We start from the raw sequence: 21,369 nt of genomic DNA, 5'->3' as shown, positions 1-21,369 counted from the left end.
GCATGCTGAATTTTTGGAGCATATTTGGCAAACGGCACCAAAATCACACCTTCCCAATGAAAACTCAGCAAAAACGGCGTCCATGTTGCACTTTGATGCATTTTTTGAGTAACGTGACCCATGAAAAACACACCATAAGAAATGTCAAATTATGGGCATTTTCAGCAGCCATTAGCTACACTTTTTTTCCCTTTCAGACGAAAATTTTCAGCAGCCGAAATCTCGGTGCATCACAAATCTATTGTTTTCAATTGGGTCAGTTTTTCTCACCAATGCATAATCAGAGTGCTACATGCTACATTCAGTCTCTTTTTGCAAATCCTTGAAGTGGCTGTAAACAGACCACTTTTACCTACAGGTAAGCCTACATTAAAGGCTTACCTGAAGGAGCAAGAAATATCTCCTAAACCTACACGGTATATTTGCAAAAGACAGGCACCGATCTCAATGGCGCGCAGGCTCACTGAGCATGCCGTTGCTAGTGGCGATCGCGCTGTTAGTTGTGGCTCCCGTGCAGGAGTGACGTCATCACGGCTTCAGCCAGTCACAGCACTGCAATACCCGGAAGTCACTCCAGGAGATATGGCGATGGAGGGGGAACGAGGACCGCTGCAGGGCCTTCGATCTCAGGTAATTTATAATGAGCTAGTATGCTATGCATAGATTTACAAGCTGTTACAGGCATTTGGTGTTTTGAATGCCTCTGAACATCCGTCTGAACCCATTTTTTTTTAATTTCCACAAAATGCTTCTAAACTCAACTGCCTAGAAATGACTATAAAAGGATCCTGTGTACTTGTACTGATAAGATAGGAGGAGAGTTCAAGGGCAACTAAAAAAAAAAAATACCCAACTCCTCCTAAACGTTCGTTTACCAGCAGCAGTGTACATGGGGCCTTACTCCTGTGTTTCATTCTTCTGTTATCAGCATAACTTCTGACAACTGAGATGAAACCAGCCTGAAATTTGTGTCGGGGTGGGTGCTATAAATAGATTAGCAGAGTGCTTGTCTTGTCACAGCACAGCTCTATGTGGAGGGAGGGTATGTGCTTTTCCTCCAATCAGCTGTCACAGTGTTTGCCAAGAATCCACTCCTAACTGCTGAATGAGGAAGTAAAAGTTCTAACACAATGTAAGAATTCTAAAGAATATAGCGAGCTGAAGACAGCAGATATGTAAAACTTATCTAGGGAGATTCAATTAATCTCCGTATTATCTGAGACTGTTCACTTCACTGGATATAGGAGAGGGTTTACATCCACTTTAAGGTATAAAAAAAAAAAAAATTATATATATATATATACACACACACACACACACACACACACACACACACACACACACACACACACACACACTTTAGGTATAGCCTGGAATTCCACTTTAAATTCAGTACAGGAATCCTCCAAGATCTAATTAAATTATTTGTAGCCTACGCCCACTAATCTGATTGAAGTTTGTAAGCTTACTTTTTGAAGATCCCACACATTTACTGTATTGAATTCTATGACATTTATTGACTATATCCTTTGCGTAGGCACTGCTGTGTGACACATTTGCAGAGCCCGCCTTCTGAACTAGAGGTGCTGAGAAGAGGAGTCAGTACAGGAATCACTTCTTCCAGGTAGCAAAGTACCATGGGATACGTGGTCCTTAAATTTAAAGTAAACAGCAGAGCTGCAAAGCATGCATGGAATCCAAGGAGGTGTAGTAAGATGTCCAGCAAACAGGCGACACATACTACATGTAAGGAGATTTTTCAAGTAAGCTTATATTACTGGATTGGATTGCCAAATATTTTTTGTATTGCTATTACAATGCTGAGGTTATAAAATGAAAGTGTATTCTATGGCTAAAGAACTCCTTTATGGAGCGCTGCAATTTTCAATAGAAAAACAAATCAGTGGATATAGGCCTTGAAAAAAACATCCAATGTTTATCAACTGCTGGCTACTACTACCTCTTTGAGCACTTGCATCATACCTTCATATGTCCTTCCTTTTTTTAAATGGCAATAGCACAATTATTGTACTTTGTGCAGCCACAAGCAGCCAACAGGTAGGGTAGACCATGCAATAAAATGTTATTACAAAACGGTCTAATCAACACTGTGCAGACAGAATAAAAACACCTCCGATAAGTAGATACAACCTAGGCAGGAAACCTATTGTTTAGCCAACAGTCACCTGCTGTGCTCTTTTGACCTACACAGCTTTGTCCTTTTTATTTTCTTAAAGAGTGATTTAGTCTGCTGAATAAACAAACAATAGCTGTAGAAGTACATACTCCCTATCAGGGCAAAGGTTTAAAAAGTGTATATAAATGAAAGAAAACTTTGCAGCTCCCCAGTTCTTAGAGGTAGGAAGGAACTGTATTTGATTTTTAAGGCTTTTTCTCTTTTCGGGTGCACTCTCACCTGCAAAAGCAATCAATACCGATAACATGCAAGAACCCCGGCAATCAGCTGAGGGAGGCAAGCATTAGGAAGCTGCTCCTGCAGCTAACCGCGGCCATTCTCGTGTCACTGCCTAAAGCTGGCCATACACCTATAGATTATCTGCAGATTTTCTATGGTTAGATGGAGATTCCTCCTTCCACAGTTTAGCAAACATGGAGAAATCTGTTGCACTTTTTTCCATCTAACCATAGAAAATCTGCAGATAATCTATAGGTGTATGGCCAGCTTTAGACGTGATCACATGAGCCCTGGATGCAGCCTGTATCCAGCGGTGTTCATCTGGACATCAAATTTTGATTTGGTTTCAGTCAGTCTTTTAGTTTAGTCATGTTTTAATCTGTTTTAACTAAAATCTCAAGTATTAAAAAATAAAAAAATATTGCTTCTTGACAAATAGAAGTGCAACTTTTAAATATATAACAGAAAACTGTAAATTCCATTGACTGCGATGCCATTGCACATATTGCCTGAATATAAAAACGTCAAGACCCCTTTCACACTGGAGCCATTTTTCAATCACTTTAGCATTAATAGTGCCTGGAAAATTCCTGCTCCTAAAGCACCCCTGCCCATTGAAATCAGTGGGCAGTGCCGAAGCACCTGCAAAGTGCCTTGGGGCTTTTAGCCCTTTTTTCGGCCGCTAGCGGGAGTTAAAAGTGCCCGCAAGTGCCAGAAAAGCACAGTAGAAACGATGGTAAAGTCAGCGGCGCTTTACCACCGACGCCTGGGCACTGGCAGCATGAAAGGGCTCTAACAGTTCTCTGGAGCTCTGCCCCATTGTTTTCTATCGGAAAGGGCACTTTAGGAGCAGTAAATACACCAGCGGCTGTTTCAGGGCGCTTTGCAGGCGCTATGTTAGCGCCCCAGTGTGAAAGGGGCCTTCTGAAAACCATTATCAAGTAAGGCCCTTTTCACATAGGGCAGACTATGCCTGCACAGCAAGGTATCAGTCCACTGATCCCCGCTGAGAAGGCAGGTGGCTTGTCCATGTCTGTTCCACTTATGTAGAGCAGACATAGCCTGCTGTCCTCTATGGGCGGTCAGATATAAACTGTCATCTGAGCCATCACATGGATGGGGAACGGATTCCCCAACAGTCTTCACCAGGTAGGATCAGATGTCAGCGGGAGTCAGAGGACAAATGTCCGTTGACATCTCTCGCTCATAAGGCAATGGATGGTCCAATCAGGTCAGCCTTAAAAAAAAAAAAAAAAAAAAAAGACTGGTTTGTGTGAAAGGGGCCTAACATCTTTATAAATAAAACCAAGTTTCATAAACAAACAAGACTATTGCTTTTTGACCAAATTTTGACATCAAATTTCAAATGTTTTTGATTTTAGTTCAACTAAAGACAGGTACACACTACAGTTTTGTCTTGGTCGAGATCCACCCCGCTGAGCTCTTGTATGTTAGGACTTGAGGGCACCTGATACCTTTTATAGAAAAACATTACTTCTGTGCTTGCATCCTGCAGACACACCCAACTACTATCTAGTATATATGACAAGCCTAATGGCCTAGGTTACTGTTTACAAGAGAAGACATCGTTTTACATTCAGTACATTTTATGGCCTCATTCACACGAGTGACAGGCACAAGAGTCCATACACTGTCTATTGCTCATTTGTTTATGTGGCTGGAGCCGCTAAGTGCAGCTTGTAGGCAGCCAATGCAAGTCTATAGGGGCACAGCTGCTGGTCTCAATTTAACAGGCGTTCAGGTGTGGGTGAGCAGCCCCGAACACACACTGCCTGCATTCAGGCCTCTCCCTCTTTCTCCTGTCAAAATAGAACGAGTGGCTGTCTGTAGAGCCATTGCTTCCCCATAGACTGACATAGGTTGCCTGTACATGGCTCCTGCGACAAACAAAAGGCCCATTCATAGAGTACAAGCCTCACCATCCATGTGAATGAAGCCTAATATATCAGCTATGGGTCGAAGGATATATATATATATATATCTTTTTCTCAGGGCCAATACTGATACTTCGGAAGCCTTTCAGGCCGATATCAGGTGCCCATATTCTGTAGATTTAAAAAATTTATTTGAACACTGTTCTTAAATAAAAATGATTACTGTTATTGCTGTAGCAAGGAATGTAAACATCCCTTGTCACAGCAAAAGGCATGTACTTTTAAATAGAGGGATCTACTAGTGTCTATAAGAGCCCAAACCCCATCACTGCACTTGAAAGTGCTCAAAACATCAAGATTGGAGTTTTTGAATACTTTCTATTTTTTTTTTTAAAACTGGTGCTCATAGGATGCCAGTAATCCGGAAGTGACACAATGACATGGCTTCTGGCTTATGAGACCCGATAAAAGCCGATGTCCCTTCCCACTGCTTGTAATAACAGTTATTTCAAGAAAGCCAACCGTCCGCTTTAAAGATCAGTACCGAGGTGATGCCTGCAGATGCTTGCCTCACCCCGGCACAACCCCTTGAAGCAATAAATGGTAAGTTTGTGACCTATAATAAAAAATAAAAAAAAATAAAAAGTGAATATTGGCCGTCGATAATTGGCCACACCAATAATCGGTCAACCCCCAATATCTGCTGCTTCACTCTGCACTCTGAAAAATGGGAATAGATAAAAATAATAAAATAATAACAGCAAACAAATGAAAGGAAATGTGCACTTTTAGTAAAACGTTCCCTATTCTATACCCCGAACCTGAACAAGAAGACAGCTGCTCCAGACAGATCTTTGTTCCAGCATGCCCTTCCATGGATACATCTGTCAGGGCACGCCACGATTTGCAGTTTCATGGGTATGCCACATAGTGCTTGCTAAGGACATTTTGCATAATTTAATGAAGTCAAGGACACACAAACAAAAAAGGCCAGAAATTCAATAATAAAGGTCCTGGACATATTTCTAAAAAGAGCTGCTGCACAAAAAAGATTAAAGTGGTTGTAACGACAGAAGGTTTTTTCTTAATGCATTCAGTCTATGCATTAATTTTTTTAAAGCCAGCAGCTACAAATACTGCAGCTGCTGACTTTTAAAATAATGACACTTACCCGCCCAGCGCGCCCACGATGTCGGCACCCGAAGCCGATCTCTAGATCGTCTTGTCGAGTGCTGCCGCCGCCATCTTGGGTATGGGAAACAGAAATGGAGCCTTTCGGCTTCATTTCCCGGTTCCCTACTGCGCATGCGCGAGTCGCGCAATAAGGATGGTCCCCGCTGTCTCTGGGATTCGTGTGTTTCCCAGCAGGCAGCGGGGGGACCTTCGGAAAGGGGCGTAGATTCTGCGGAAAGGGGTGTACCTTCTGCAGAATCTACTCCCGGAAGTGGGTGCAGATACCTGCACTGTACAGGTACCTGCACCCCCCCTCCCCCCTGAAAGGTTCCAATGAGCGGAAGGTCCACTTTAGGGTGGACCTCCGCTTTAAGATAACAAGCCTTCTGTGTGCAGCAACCACCCTCAGCCTGCCTAATACTTACCTGAGTCCCCCTCTCTGGCCACGATGTGTCAGCTATCCGAGAATCTCCCTTCTAATTGGCTATGGTACAGCAGCGGCGCCACTGGCTCCCGCTGCTGTCAAAGTCAGCTAGACAATCAGGAGAGAGAGAGGGGCAGGGCCCAGGCCTCTGTATCTGAATGGAAACGAAACAGGGAGCTTTGACTTGGCTTGGGTGCCCCCATAGCAAGCTGCTTGCTGTGGGGGCACCAGAAGCACAGAAGGGGGACCTGAGAAAAGGAGGATCTGGGCTGCTCTGTGCAAATTCACTGCAACAGAGAAGGCAGGTATAACATGTTTGTTATTTTTATAGGAAAAAAAATAACACAAGAGACTTTACAATCACTGTATGATGCCACGATTAGATCACATTTATTCCTCTGACTTCCATCAGCTTCTTCGCATATTATAAGGGCTCACTTTCACAGGCTGCTGGGTGGTAACAAAAAGGCGACTGAGTTGCAGTCTTACTTCCATCTGAACCCAACACCGAAGCCGATGGGGGGGGGGGGGGGGGTACACAAAACAGCCAAGATGTTCTGATTTACAGCTAAAATATACTGCTCACCGAACGCAACCTATTTCAGTGAATGGCTCCCGCTGTCAGAACACTGAAATGAAAATTCTGGACCGAAAACCAAAAATTCAGGATGCACTTGGCCAAAAACCGGTCTGATTTTCTTTCAGCAAAGCGCAGATAAGCCTATTTTCAGATGATTATCTTCAGCGGACAATATATTGGTGCACGCCAATTTAAATAAATCTTTGCCAACATGCTGAACTACAGTGAGCAGAACAGTATGATGGGACAAGTGTGTGCAACTTCAGAACCTTAGAAGTAGTAAACCTTTATATGACAGTCAAAAGAGCCGGCAGCTCGAAAGGTTAGAATCCAATCTTCTTTATTGAAGATGATGATGGGGTAAAAAAACAGGAACAAAACAGTTAATGCGTTTTTCAGCCCCTGCAGGCCTTACTTGTTATGACTAAGGCCTACATAGGTTGAAACGTGTCAGATTTGTACCTAGTTTTCAATAAAGAATGGAGTCTAACCTGTCCAGCTGCTAGCTCTTTTGAGCACTTATATTGTGTACCTATGGCCTGAAGAGGCTTTAAACGGGACACCAACAAAATATTTAACCTTTAAAATAGGATTTCAGGGTGGTAGTGCTATCAGATTTTGTTTTTACACCCATGTATGTGTCTATGAATGATTTACATGAATGGCAAATGTAAAGAAACCCCATTGCATGAATACTTCTCTAGGTCAGTCTCCCATCTCTGCCTCCACCAAGACACTACCCAGGTGCTGGCCCCATCCATCACAGATACCAATAAGCAAAAAGTCTGTTTGGGCGCACGTCCAGTAAAATCACCTTTTATGTCAGCAAGTCCATAAAAACTATTTCAACCAGTGAGTGATGGCAAGTGCGAAGCGCGTTAGCTGGTGATGCTGTTCCCCTCTATTTTGTGTTATTGGAATTTAGTTTTGAACTTGCAGAAATAAAAGGTGATTTTACTGGATGTGCTGCCAACCAGACTTCTTGGTCTTATTGCCATTCAGTTCACACCATCAAGTGGCCATGAAGTTGCCAATATCCGAGAGGCAAAACATGGAACAAGCTCTACAGAACAGAATTGTCAGTATACCAAAATCCATTGTCGCACAGTATTAGAGCAAGTCATCATTCCTTTCTGACCCATTTCAACTACAAGCCCCTATAAGCACTGACTGCTCCCTACATTCAACTAAACCCTTTGTCACCTCGATTCTTTTCAGAGGCTTGAAGTCAGGCAAAATACATGCTAAAGAGGCCTAGCCTATGACTTGGTGCATGGTGAAAACACCATTTTAATGTAGCAACATACACAATATGATACAATGAAGCATAAATCATGCACCAATTTAGAGTAATTAAACAGGTTAATTTTGAAAATCAAACATCCATTCACTCTTTATATGGGAAGTCGGTGCTCCCAAGGACTTAGCCTAAGGCCCAGAGTTAGTAGCATATACAAATGCTGCTCAGTTCTATACACTGATTCCAGATATCCCAGACCACTTTGTTGTCATGACTTGTAAACACTGAATGAAACAGATTTACTAAAACTGGTGCACACAGAATTTGGAGCGGCAGTGCGTAGTAACCAATCAGCTTCCAGGTTTTATTGTAAAAGTCTAACTGAACAAGCTGAAGTTGGAAAGCTTATTGGTTACCACACACAGCTACACCAGTTTCAGTATATCCCCCCCTTGGTCTCAATGGACCCCCATGCTGAGCCATAGTGACAAAGCATTCTAAGGCCCCTTTCTCACAGGCACCTCCGATTGCTCATCAGGGGATCTCTCCGCTTATTCCTGCGGATCAGGCGGAGGACAGGTCCGTTTCCGCTTCACTATGCAGAGTGGACACGGCCACAGTCCCGCAATACCCTATAGAGCAATCAGATGGATGGAAAATAGGACCACCGTCCATCCATTTTGGCAGACAGGATCACATGGTGGCAGGGATGTCCACTGACATCCACCACTACATAGAGAACAATGGAGGGTCCAATCAGGTCCGCCAGAAAAACACAGATGGACCTGATCAGACAGTCCATGTGAAAAGGGCCTCAGACTACCATCAAAAGATAATATACCTGTTAATCTATACACAGGGCAAACCCTATTGCCTTAGTTTAACTGTAGGATGGCAAAATTCTCAAGTTGCCAAAAAAAAACCTACACTAGGAATCATCTCTATTCTTTACTGTTTGTTCTCATTCACACAACACGCAATCAAACTCAGTCCTGAAGTGCACTGCAAGGACACGGAAGACCCATATGCTGAATCACACAAAATGCCATAACTGCACATTGGTGCGAGCAAACCCTTGTTGGTTACAGACACACGAGGTCAGCAACAAACACTGTGGAGACATCTCTTTACTGACGCCAAGCCCCTGTGTACACCAACATTTGCCCTCAGCGATAATCCCATATCATATATTGTGATATTTGCCCACAATAAAGTGAACCTGTGTCCTGTGCAAAGATGTATTCCCACCATATGAACCTACAGTCCACCTACCATACAACTGAAGCCACGTCCTGTACTACGGTTATCACCCTCCATGCAATGAACCCATGCCTTGCATTATGGCATTCTCTCACAATGCAATGAAGCCATGCCCTGCATTACAGCATTCTCTCAACTTACAATAGAACCCATGTACTGTGCTATGGCATTCTCCTACCACCATGCAGCTGAACCTATAATACAAACAAAAGGACAACCACCCCAAACTGTAAGGGCCGGTTCACACTGCAGGCGATGCGAGGCGACACCGACTTGGCTCGCCGCGACCTCAGCGGCAACTTGCAGATGACTTCTGTATAGAAGTCAATGCAAGTCGCCCCGAGGTCGCCCGAAAGTAGTACAGGAACCTTTTTTCTGAGTCGGAGCGCCTCGAGTCGCTCCTCTTGGAACGGTTCCGTAGTACTGAACGGGGGCGACTTGTTAGATCGAGGCGAGGCAAGTCGTGTCGCCTCGCATCGCCCGCAGTGCGAACCGGCTCTAACTGACCTTTGCAGCAAGTAAAAAATGGAAGAGTGAAACGTGGCAAAATACAAATTACCAGCTCAATTACCAGTCAGCCTGCAACAAACTAAATTGACCCCTTCTAAGAAATGATTTGCAAAACAATGGGATAAAGGAATATTCCTCAACTTTGGTTTATCTCATGGTTACTGTGAAATTGTGTGAATGCATCAATGCAGTGCATGTTATCTCAGCTTGCAGAGCTTGGATTCATTGAATGAGTTTACCAAAAATGTAAATATTGCAGAATATACAGCCTCATGCTACATAACTAAGCTTCATTTCATGCTGAATAAACTTATTAATGTATCCTAAATAGAAAACTTTTTTTCATTAATTTTAATGCTTTTGGAGGAAAAAAAAAAAAAAAGATTTTTTTTAAATGTATTTTTTTTTTTAAATCATTCTTATCCACCCTGCTTTAAAACCAAGGGGTTTTGTTTGCAAATACATACATAAGCTGCAGGGGGCACGTTGCAGTACCCCAGTGTACTGCAGTTCTAACGCTATAATTCTGAGAGCCTATTGAGTTGGAGCACATACATTACCAAAAGTATTGGGACACCTGCCTTTACACGCAAATGAACTTTAATGACTTCCCAGTCTTAGGCCATAGGGTTCAATGTTGAGTTGGCCCACCCTTTGTAGCTAGAACAGCTTCAACTCTTCTGGGAAGACTGTCCACAAGGTTTAGAAGGGTGTCACCCCAAAGGTGTTCTATTGGGTTGAGGTCTGTGCAGGCCACTCAAGTTCCTCTACCCCAAACTCCGCTCATCCATGTCATTATGGACCTTGCTTTGTGCACTGTTGTGCAGTCATGTTGGAACAGGAAGTCTCCAAACTGTTCCCACAATGAAATTGTCCAAAATGTCTTGGTATGCCAATACCTTAAGAGTTCCCTTCACTGGAACTAAGGTGCCAAGCCCCCAACCTCTGAAAAACAACACACCAAACCCCCACCCCCCCCCCCCCCCCCCCAAATTATTTTGACAAGAGCACAAAGCAAGGACCATAAAATATGAGTTTGGGGTGGAGGAACATGACTGGCCTGCACAGAGTCCTGACCTTACATTGAATTACAGCAGAGACTGTGAGCCAGGCCTTCTTATTCACATCAGTGCCTGACCTCACAAATGCTCTTCCGGAAGAATGGTCAAACATTCCCATAGACATACTGCTAAACCTTGTGGTCGGCCTTCCCAGAAGAATTGTTACATAGCTGCAAAGGGTGGGCCAACACAATATTGAACCCTACAGACTTAGACTGGGATGCCACTAAAGTTCATGTGTGTGTAAAAGCAGACATCCCAATACTTTTGGTAATGTAGTGTAAATAATAGATTAAGGGCAGGGAGAGCTTCCTCTATCAATTAATATATAATTGCTACAATTCCGTAGACTCTCAGAGTTAGGACCGCAGTACACTGGGGTGACGTGGCCGTCGCAGCGTACGTATTCGCAAAGTAAACCCCTCGGTTTTACCATGAACTGTTAGGACAATTCAGTTTGTTGTAGACTGGCAAGTGAGCTGGGAATAAACAACAAACCTGAAGCCATATCTTCTAGACTGTAAGCTCTAATGAGCAGGGCCCTCTGATCCCTCCTGTACTGAACTGTATCTGTACTGTCTGCCCCCATGTAAAGTGTTGCGCACTGTCGGCACTATATAAATCTTAAATAATAAAATCCTGTGCTATAGCATCCCAGACGTACAATGGAACCCATGTCCTGTGCTATAGCATTCTGCCACCACGGGACATGGGTTCCATTGTCTGTATGCAACAAACCCATTCTCACAACTTACAAAACACATGTCCTGTGTCATGGGCATTCCTCCACTACCATGCAACTGAGCCCACATTCTGTGCTACAGTGTTCATCCACCATGCAACAAACCCATCCCCTGTGCTATGGCACTTTCTCACCACCATGCAGGGAACATATTGCCTTGTGCTATGGCATTCTTCCTATACCATATAATAAACTCACATCCTGTGCTATTGCATTCTCCCACTACCAAGCAATGATCCAACAGCATTCTCATAATATACAACACAGTCCATGTCCTGTTCTTTGGCATTAGCCCACCACCACGCAATAAATGCATACCCTATGCTATGGCATTCTTCAACCATGCAATGAACGCCAATCTTGTGCTTCAGCATTCTCCCACCATGCAATGGAACCCATTTTCCCTTGGCTATGGCACTCTTCCACCACTGTGCAATGAACCCATATCCCGTGGTACAGCATTCTCACACCACACAATGGAACCCATATCCCATGGTACGGCATTCCCCTACCACATAATGGAACCCATATCCCGCGGTACGGCATTCCCCTACCATACAATGGCACCCATATCCCACGGTACGGCATTCCCCTACCACACAATGGAACCCATATCCCACGGTACGGCATTTCCCTACCACACAATGGAACCCATATCCCACGGTACGGCATTCCCCTACCACACAATGGAACCCATATCCCACGGTACGGCATTCCCCTACCGCACAATGGCACCCATATCCCACGGTACGGCATTCCCCTACCGCACAATGGCACCCATATCCCGCGGTACGGCATTCCCCTACCATACAATGGCACCCATATCCCGCGGTACGGCATTCCCCTACCATATAATGGCACCCATATCCCGCGGTACGGCATTCCCCTACCATACAACGGAACCCATATCCCGGCGGTACGGCATTCCCCTACCATACAATGGAACCCATGCCCTGTGGTACAGTATTCTCCCCACATATAATGGAACCCATATCCCATGGTACAGCATTCTCCCAATATACAGTGGAAAGCATATACCGTGGTACAGCATTCTCCCACCATACAATGGAGCCCATTTTCCTTTGCTCTGGTGCTCTTCCACCACTGTGCAATGAACCCATATCTTGTGGTACAACAATCTCCCAACATACAAAGGAACCCATGTTCTGTCCTATAGCTTTCTCCCAATATACAGTGGAAAGCATTCTCCCACCATACAATGGAACCCATATCCCGTGGTACGGCATTCCCCCCCATCATACAACGGAACCCATATCCCGTGGTACGGCATTGCCCCATCATACAACGGAACCCATATCCCGTGGTACGGCATTGCCCTACCATACAACGGAACCCATATCCCGTGGTAAGGCATTGCCCTACCATACAACAGAACCCATATCCCGTGGTACGGCATTGCCCTACCATACAACGGAACCCATATCCCGTGGTACGGCATTGCCCTACCATACAACGGAACCCATATCCCGTGGTACGGCATTCGCCCTACCATACAACGGAACCCATATCCCGTGGTACGGCATTCGCCCTACCATACAACGGAACCCATATCCCGTGGTACGGCATTCGCCCTACCATACAACGGAACCCATATCCCGTGGTACGGCATTGCCCTACCATACAACGGAACCCATATCCCGTGGTCCGGCATTCACCCACCATACAACGGAACCCATATCCCGTGGTCCGGCATTGCCCCACCATACAACGGAACCCATATCCCCTGGTCCGGCATTGCCCCACCATACAACGGAACCCATATCCCGTGGTCCGGCATTGCCCTACCATACAACGGAACCCATATCCCGTGGTCCGGCATTGCCCCACCATACAACGGAACCCATATCCCGTGGTCCGGCATTGCCCCACCATACAACGGAACCCATATCCCGTGGTCCGGCATTGCCCCACCATACAACAGAACCCATATCCCGTGGTCCGGCATTGCCCCACCATACAACGGAACCCATATACCGTGGTACGGCATTGCCCTACCATACAACGGAACCCATATCCCATGGTACGGCATTCACCCACCATACAACGGAACCCATATCCCGTGGTACGGCATTCACCCACATCCCGTGGTACGGCATTCCCCTACCATACAACGGAACCCATATCCCATGGTATGGCATTCTTCTACCATACAATGGAACCTATGTCTCATATTACAACATTCTCCCCACATACAATGAAACCCACGTCCTGTGCTTGAGCACTACCTTCACTACGCAATGAAACCATATCCCATGCTACAGCACTCTCCCTCCACCCAACAAGTGAACCCACATTCTGTGACAGTATCTTCGCATCATGCCATGAACCCATGTTCTGTTGAAGTTCACGGTTGGCCTCAGATCTGTGCAACATTGACAGACACCACTCCACACATAAGACAACAGGGCACATCTCTCTGCCTTACCCATGGTGCCAGCTTTGAACACCAACATCCTGATACCTTTGAGATCAATGAAGATCTGAAGTGCAGAGAATGGATCTGAGTATAGCCAATCACAGCCCCCCACCTCAGGGATGAGAGACAGCTTTACACATGGTGACCAGGGATCTAACACATCCCAGCTCCTTCTCTATTCACTTTGGGAAAATATTAGAACCCTGGTCACATTATTATAAAGCAGTCTACAACCCCTATAGGAATAGTTACCTTGTGTCCCGGGAAAAACCTGAATTGTACAGCTGTCACCAGATGAAGAGAAATCTCTGTAGGCCCCATTTAGACCTTGAAATTTTGAATTGTGGGTGGAATTGCTTCAAAATATGCAATAGTGCACATTTGGGTGCGATTCGTTCTAGTTGGCACCACAAACAGTGCAATTTTGCTGCAATTACCACGTTAAAATCATGTAAAGGTTGTCGCCCAATGAGGTGCAGGAGCTTCTTCTGGGTGATAAAGTAGATAGGGCTAGATTCAGTGGGAAGCCATATGCATGACACATGAAATTATGCTCTGAAAATCCCAACCAGGACCTTACAGCGGTTACCAGAACAAGAGCCAAAGACTGTTCTCGTGACAACCATCTTCCGTTCACTTCCTGGTGCATCCCCTGGACAGGAAGTGAGGGGAATCTCCCCAATGGGGACACAGATAGCAAAGCAGTGTATGTGTTCTCCAGGAAGAGAGTTCACCCTGTGGTCCATTTCCTCACAAATTGTACAGCTGCCAATATATCAAGAAAAATCTTCAACTGGGGACACTTGTTCTGGTGACCCCCTTCCTTTTGTTGTAGCCTCCTGGGCAGTAAGCGAGGGGAAAACTCCCCATTTGGGGACACACAGAAACGGTCATGTTTTGTAAAGAACTGTGTCCCTTCTAGGAAGAGTGTCACCCTGTGCCCCTATATAATATAAAAAATAAAAACATACAATGGTCAACAGTACGAGAGCTGAGAAAGCATTTTCCACTTGTTCTTTTTCTTGCTTTCTGATGCATCCCCTTAAGTGAGGGGAAATCACCAATGGGGATACAGATTGCTTTACAAAATTTCACAATCTGTGTCCCATCGATTGTCTGCTGAATTGTACAGTTGCCACCAGATCAAGAAAAATCTTCCACTGGGGACACCTGTTCTGGTGACTCTTACGTCCTGTTGCACCGCCAGGACAGGAAGTGAAATCATCCAAATGGGAACACACAGGATCACATTTTGTAAAGCAGTCTGACTTCTTGTTGCACCCCCTGGAAAGCAAGCGAGGGGACATCTCCCAAACAAGGACGCAGATGGTTACATTATGTAAAGCAGTCTACATCTCCTCTAGGAAGAGAGTCACCCTGTGGCCCATTGTCTCCTGAATTGCACAGTTGTTACCAGATCAAGGAAAATATCTCACTGTGGACACTTGTTCTGGTGACTCCCCTCACTTCTATTTAGTTTCATCCCTTGGACAGGAAGTGAGGGTGAATCTCCCCAATGGGAACGCAGATGTCAAGCAATTTGCATCCCCACTAGGAAGTGTCAACCTGTGCTACAGGAAAAACCTGAATTGTACAGTGGTCATCAGAACATCTTATAATGGGGGTACCTGCACTTGTGACTCCTCTTACTTCCTGTTGCATCTCCTGGACAGGAAGTAAATGGAAAATCTCCTTAATGGGGAACACAGATGGCAACATTTGGTAGAGCAGTCAGCCTCCCCTCTAGGAAGGGTGCCAACCCTGTGGCCCATTTTCACCAGGTAAAGAGAAATCTCCCAAAAAGGGGACACCTGTTCTGGGGACTCGCCTGACTTCCTGTAGCATCCCCTGGACAGGAAGGGGAAATCTCCCCAAGGGGGATGCAGATGGTTACATTTTGTAAAGCAGTCTGCATCCCCTCTGGGAAGTGTCAACCCTGTGACCCATTGTGTGGAATTGTACAGTTGTCACCAGGTCAACAGAAAACTTCCACTGGGGACACCTGCGCTTGTGACTCCCCATATTTCCTGCTGTATCCCCTGGACAGAAAGTAAATGGAAAATCTCCCTAATGGGGGGACACAGATGACAACATTTTGTAAAGCAGTCGTGTCCCCTCTAGGAGGAGAGTCACCTTTTGGCCCTTTGCGGAAATGTACAGATGTCACCAAATCAGGAGAAATCTCCCACCGGGGGACACCTGCTTGTCACTCCTCTTATTTCCTGTTGCATCTCCTGGACAGGAAGTAAATGGAAACTCTCCCTAATAGGGAACGCAGATGGTGACATTTTGTAAAGCAGTCAGTGTCCCCTCTAGGAAGAGAATGAACACTGTGGCCCATTATCTGCAGAAACATACAGTTGTCGCCAGATCAAGAGAAATCTCCCACTGGGGACACCTGTTCTGGACAGGAAGTGAAAGGAAATCTCCAGAGGGCACACAGATGACACAAAGGAATTGTACAGTTGACACCAGGTCAAGTGAAATCTCTGATGTGGGACACCTGACTCCCTTGACTTCCTGTTGCATCTCCTGGACAGGAAGTGAAAGGGGTTGTAAACCTTTGCGTTCGTTCACCTTAATGCATCCTATTCATTAAGATGAAAAAAACACCCATCAGTGACCGGCCGCCCCAGCACCCGTTTTACTTACTTGAGCCCTGGAACTTGACCCAGCAGGGACGCACTGTCTCTCTACCTGGGGTTCTCAGCCCTTGATTGGATAGATTGATAGCAGCGCAGCCATTGGCTCCCGCTGCTATCAAATCCAATGACGGGGGGCCCCTGAGTCATACATTTAGCAGTTAAGGATGCCAAATTTTGGACTCGGAAGAGTGCCTGCAAGGTAACCCCCTGAGGGAAGCGCTTCTCGTAGGGGTTATCTGATGTGGGGAGGAGCCGCGAGAGCCGCCGTGGGACCCCAGAGGATGTTCGGGGCCACTCTGTGCAAAATGAGCTGCACAGTGGGGGCAAGTATGACATGTTTGTTATTATAGGAAAGGGGAGATATCACCACTCCAGGAGGACAAATACATGGTAAACCTCTCTCTCGGCTCAGTGCTGGAATTGCTAGTAGCAATAAACATGAACCGATTCTAGACAGCCGCACTCTTGAAAAATTGCCTTTATTTAGAAAAGTTCACATCAAAATCAAGGATGAAAATCACAGCAGACAGAAGAGCTGACGGTTTTTCATTTTCATCCTTGATTTTGAGGTGAACTTTTCTAAATAAAAGCAATTTTTCAAGAGTGTGGCTGTCCAGAATCAATTCCTGTTTAATGTTTGTTATTATGTAAAATAAAAAGAACCCCAAGGCCCCTTTCACACCTGCGGACCGTTCAGATGCGCCTGTCAGTGTTTCAGGCGGATCTGAACGGGAGCTCCATGTACCTCTATGGAGCGTCGGATGTCAGCGGAGACATGTCCGCTGACATCCAATCAGCCCCAAGCTGATCCTCTCCGCTAAAAACAGAAGGATGCAAACCCTCTTTTTCATCCGTCTGGTGGATCAGATCGGATGATAACGGACATGCGGGCCGTAGTCATCCGATCCCCCATAGGGGAGAGCGGGGCCCGGACAGGTCCGTCCCTGCACACAGGTGGCCTTATCCGCTGGCTCAGTGGGGATCAACAGAGCGATCCCCGCTGAGCTATTCACGGGCCCAATGCGGACAGCCCCGTGTGATAGGGGCTTTACAATCACTTGAAGGGGAACTTACCCAAGGGGGACATTTTGTAAAGCAGTCCGCATCCCCTCTAGGAAATGTCAACCCTGCGACCCGCTGTCCGCGGAATCACCACCAGGTCAATAGAAATCTCCCACTGGGGGACACCTTGCTCTGGCGATTCCCCTTACTTCCTGTTGCACCCGCTTGGACAGGAAATAGATGAAAACTCTCCCTAATGAGGAACACAGATGGTGACATTTTGTAAAGCAGTCTGCATCCCCTCTAGAATGTCAACCATGTGACCGATTGCCTCCGGAAATTGGACAGTTGTCACCAGATGGGAGAGAAATCTCCCAATGGGAAGACCTGCTCTGCAGATTCCCCTTACTTCCTGTTGCACCCCCTGGACCAGAAGTAGATGAAAAATCTCCCTAATCAAATCATTCTCTGCAGCTATTACCTTTTGTACCACCACCCCGCCCCTTTAGAATGTAAGCTCTACGAGCAAGGCCCTCCTGTACCCTTTGTATTGAACTGTACTGTAATTGTGCTGTCCCCCCCTATACATTGTAAAGTGCTGCGTAAACTGTTAGCGCTATATATGTATCGTGTATAATAATAATGTGGAACACAGATGGTGATGTTTTGCAAAAGTGGTCCGCATCCCCTCTAGGAAGAGTCACCCTGCGACCCATTGTCCGCGGAATTGGACAGTTGTCACCAGATGGAGACAAATCTCCCACTGGGGACACCTGCTCTGGTGACTCCCAGGACAGGAAGTGAAGGGAGATCTCCTTAGAGGGGACACAGATGACACAAAGGGAACCTCAGCATGGAGGGGGTGTATGTAAACAAAGGGGGATGTGGTGCATTGATGGAGGGGGGGGGTGAGATCTCACCTCTCTGTTGAAGCCCAGCTCTGGGATGAGCCCGGGACCCCCCACCGTCACCTCCAGGATCTCGGCCGGCCTGTCCCCGTAGTAGTGGTAGGGGTCGTGCTCCCCGATCTTCTCCTGTTTGATGGCGCCCAGGCCGTGCAGGAAGTCGTGGTTTGGCGGGGAGCCGGGCTCCTTCTTCAGGATCATGTCTCCGGGGCTCGGTAGGATGGGGGGAGGCGGAGGGGGTAGTAGGTCGGAGCCCAGGCGGGCGAAGGTGGTGACGGGCGGGAGGTGGCTGAACATCAGCATGCTGGGGGGAAAGGTCGGCTCCATGGCCGGCGGCGGGGAAAGGAAGGAGGGGGGGGGAGAGGAAAGGGAAGGGGGGGACCTCTCCGTGAAGGTGAAGCGAACGGAGAGAGGCGGCTGCTGAGGTAAACCGGGAGCGCAGCGCCGCACTAAGTCTTCACACACATCCTTCACACGACCGCCTCGCCTCCGTCCACCGGGGGCCCGCGCAATTCCCTCATGGACCGCCGGCCCGCACACAACAACACACGACGCCCGAAAGCTCCACAATAGAAGCTGCTGAGGAGCCGCACTGCGCACGCGCGCCCACCACACAGCCGCTCACTGGGCATGCGCGGGCCGCGCACGGCGGCAGCTACGCATGTCCTGCGCCCGGGACCGCCCACTGCGCCTGCGCGCGCCCCCACCAGCTCTCGCGAGGCGCCGCGACGCTTGGCGCTGGCTGCTGCGCACGCGCAGTGCGGGGACCGCTGAGCTTCCGATTGTGTTGTGTCTGGGCGCTCGGCCTTTGCATTGTTGTGTTGCAGGTTGGCGTGCTTTGTGCGGGAGGAGCGGGGAAAGGAGGAGGAGGGGGGGCTGCAACCGTTATAGAGGTCAGCCGAGGAAGTGAGCGATGTGATATGGTGGAATGGGGTGTAGGAGACAAACAAACACATTTATCATTGGAATAAAAGCTTCTAACAACCACATTGTGTTGTCATCTTTTATCTTTATATTTATTGTATGCTTCTTTTATGTATTTTGAGCTCCTAAGCCCAATTCACATCTAACAACGCAGAAGCGTCGCGTTTTTCACGCTTTTTTGGAGCACCGCCAAAAAAAAAGTCAAAGCAGCTCCCGTTCCATATTTTGGGGTGTTTTTGGACGGCACGCAACAAAATCACTATTTAGGGCGCGTTTAGGGTGTCATTAACCACTTCCATACCGGGCCTATTTTTGTTTTTTTAAATCGTAATTTTTTTTTTTGGTAGATAATTACTCAAAACCCCCAAACATTTTATATATATATATATATATATATATATATATATATATATTTTTTTTTTTTTATAGCAGGAAAAAAAAAATTGTGATCATTACAACTTTTTATGTCACATGGTATTTGCGCAGGAATTTTTCAAACTGCATTTTTTTTTTTAACCACCTCAATACAGTGCACTTACACCCCCTTCCTGACCAGACCAATTTTCAGCTTTCAGCGCTCTCACAGTTTGAATGACAATTACTCAGTCATCCAACACTGTACCCATATGAAACTTGCGTCCTTTTTTCCACACAAATAGAGATTTCTTTTAGTGGTATTTAATCACTAGTGGGTTTTTTATTTTTTGTGCTATAAATAAAATAAAATGTAAATTTTGCGAAAAAAATGCCTTTTTCTTTGTTTCTGTCATAAATTTTTGCTAATTAGTAATTTTTCTTCATAAATTTTGGCCAAAATTTTTACTGCTACATATCTTTGGTAAAAATAACCCACATTAGTGTATATTATTTGGTCTTTGTGAAAGTTATAGAGTCTACAAACTATGGTGCCAATCACTGAAAATTGATCACATCTGATCAGGCCTTCAGTACATCAGGTGTATAATCTCATTTCTTGAGACACTAACAAGTCAGGAAAGTGCAAATACCCCCCAAATGACCCCTTTTTACAAAATAGACATTCCAAGGTAATAAGTAAGTAGCATGAGTTTTTTTAAGTTGTCATTTTTTCCCACAATTCTTTGCAAAATGAAGATTTTTTTTTATTATTTTTTTTTTTTTACAAAATTGTCATATTATCAGGTTATTTCTCACACACAGCATATGCATACAACAAATTACACCCCAAAATACATTCTGCTACTCTTCCCGAGTACAGCGATACCACATGTGAGACTTTTACACAGCCTGGCCACATACAGAGCACCAACATTGATGTAGTACCTTCAGACGTTCTACGAGCAAAAATGACGCATCTCATTTCTCAACCACCTATTACACTTTTGAAGGCCCTGGAGTACCAGGGCAATGGAATTGCCCATAAAATTACCCCATTTTGAAAAGCAAACACCCCAACGTATAATTTGTGAGGCATAATGAGTCTTTTGAACGGTTCATTTTTTTCCAGAAGTTTTTGGAATATGTGGAAAAAAATGTAAACGCATTTTTTTTTACACAAAATTGTCAATTTATAAGATATTTCTAACACATAGCATGTACCGTATATACTCGAGTATAAGCCGAGATTTTCAGCCTCTTTTTTGAGGCTGAAAGTGCCCCCCTCGGCTTATACTCGAGTCATCGCCGTCTGACTGCTCGATCAGCGTATCGAGCAGACAGACGGCGGACATACTACTATTCGAAAGCCGCGCCTCCGCCTCCGCCTGTGATAGGCGGAACACTGAATTTCCCAGCAGCCTGTGTTCCGCCTATCACGGACATCGTCTCATCCTCGTCCGTAGTACGAGGATGAGACGATGTCCGTGATAGGCGGAACACAGGCTGCTGGGAAATTCAGTGTTCCGCCTATCACAGGCGGAGGCGGAGGCGCGGCTTTCGAATTTTAGAATGGCCGCCGAGGCGCCGACGAAAAGCGGCGATCCTGGCAAGGCACGGGACGGGACGGAGGCAAGGCACGACACGGGACGGAGGCAAGGAGGCAAGGCACGGCACGGGACGGAGGCAAGGCACGGCACGGGACGGAGGCAAGGAGGCAAGGCACGGGACGGAGGCTCGGGACACAGGTAGGCTGGACACACACACACACACACACACACACACACACACACACACATGG

General features: G+C 46.1%; 1 protein-coding gene across 2 annotated transcripts in view; it reads right to left on the bottom strand.

The window, feature by feature from the left end:
- LOC143935841 (zinc finger protein 281-like) overlaps nt 1–18,902 on the bottom strand; it is a 46,857-nt gene extending 27,955 nt beyond the window's left edge. For both annotated transcript variants that reach the window (XM_077459964.1, XM_077459965.1), the window contains exon 1: nt 18,306–18,902. In XM_077459964.1, the coding sequence (XP_077316090.1) occupies nt 18,306–18,617 (312 nt within the window). In that variant the 5' untranslated portion in view covers nt 18,618–18,902. The remainder of the gene's footprint in view (nt 1–18,305) is intronic.
- Between the last annotated feature and the right edge of the window lie 2,467 nt (nt 18,903–21,369).

The sequence above is a fragment of the Lithobates pipiens genome, unplaced genomic scaffold, assembly GCF_037356315.1.
Source record: "Lithobates pipiens isolate NorthernLeopardFrog02 unplaced genomic scaffold, aLitPip1_a1.2 Scaffold_28, whole genome shotgun sequence".
In the NCBI taxonomy this organism is placed as follows: Eukaryota; Metazoa; Chordata; class Amphibia; order Anura; family Ranidae; genus Lithobates; species Lithobates pipiens.
This window is presented reverse-complemented; position numbering and strand designations above follow the sequence as displayed.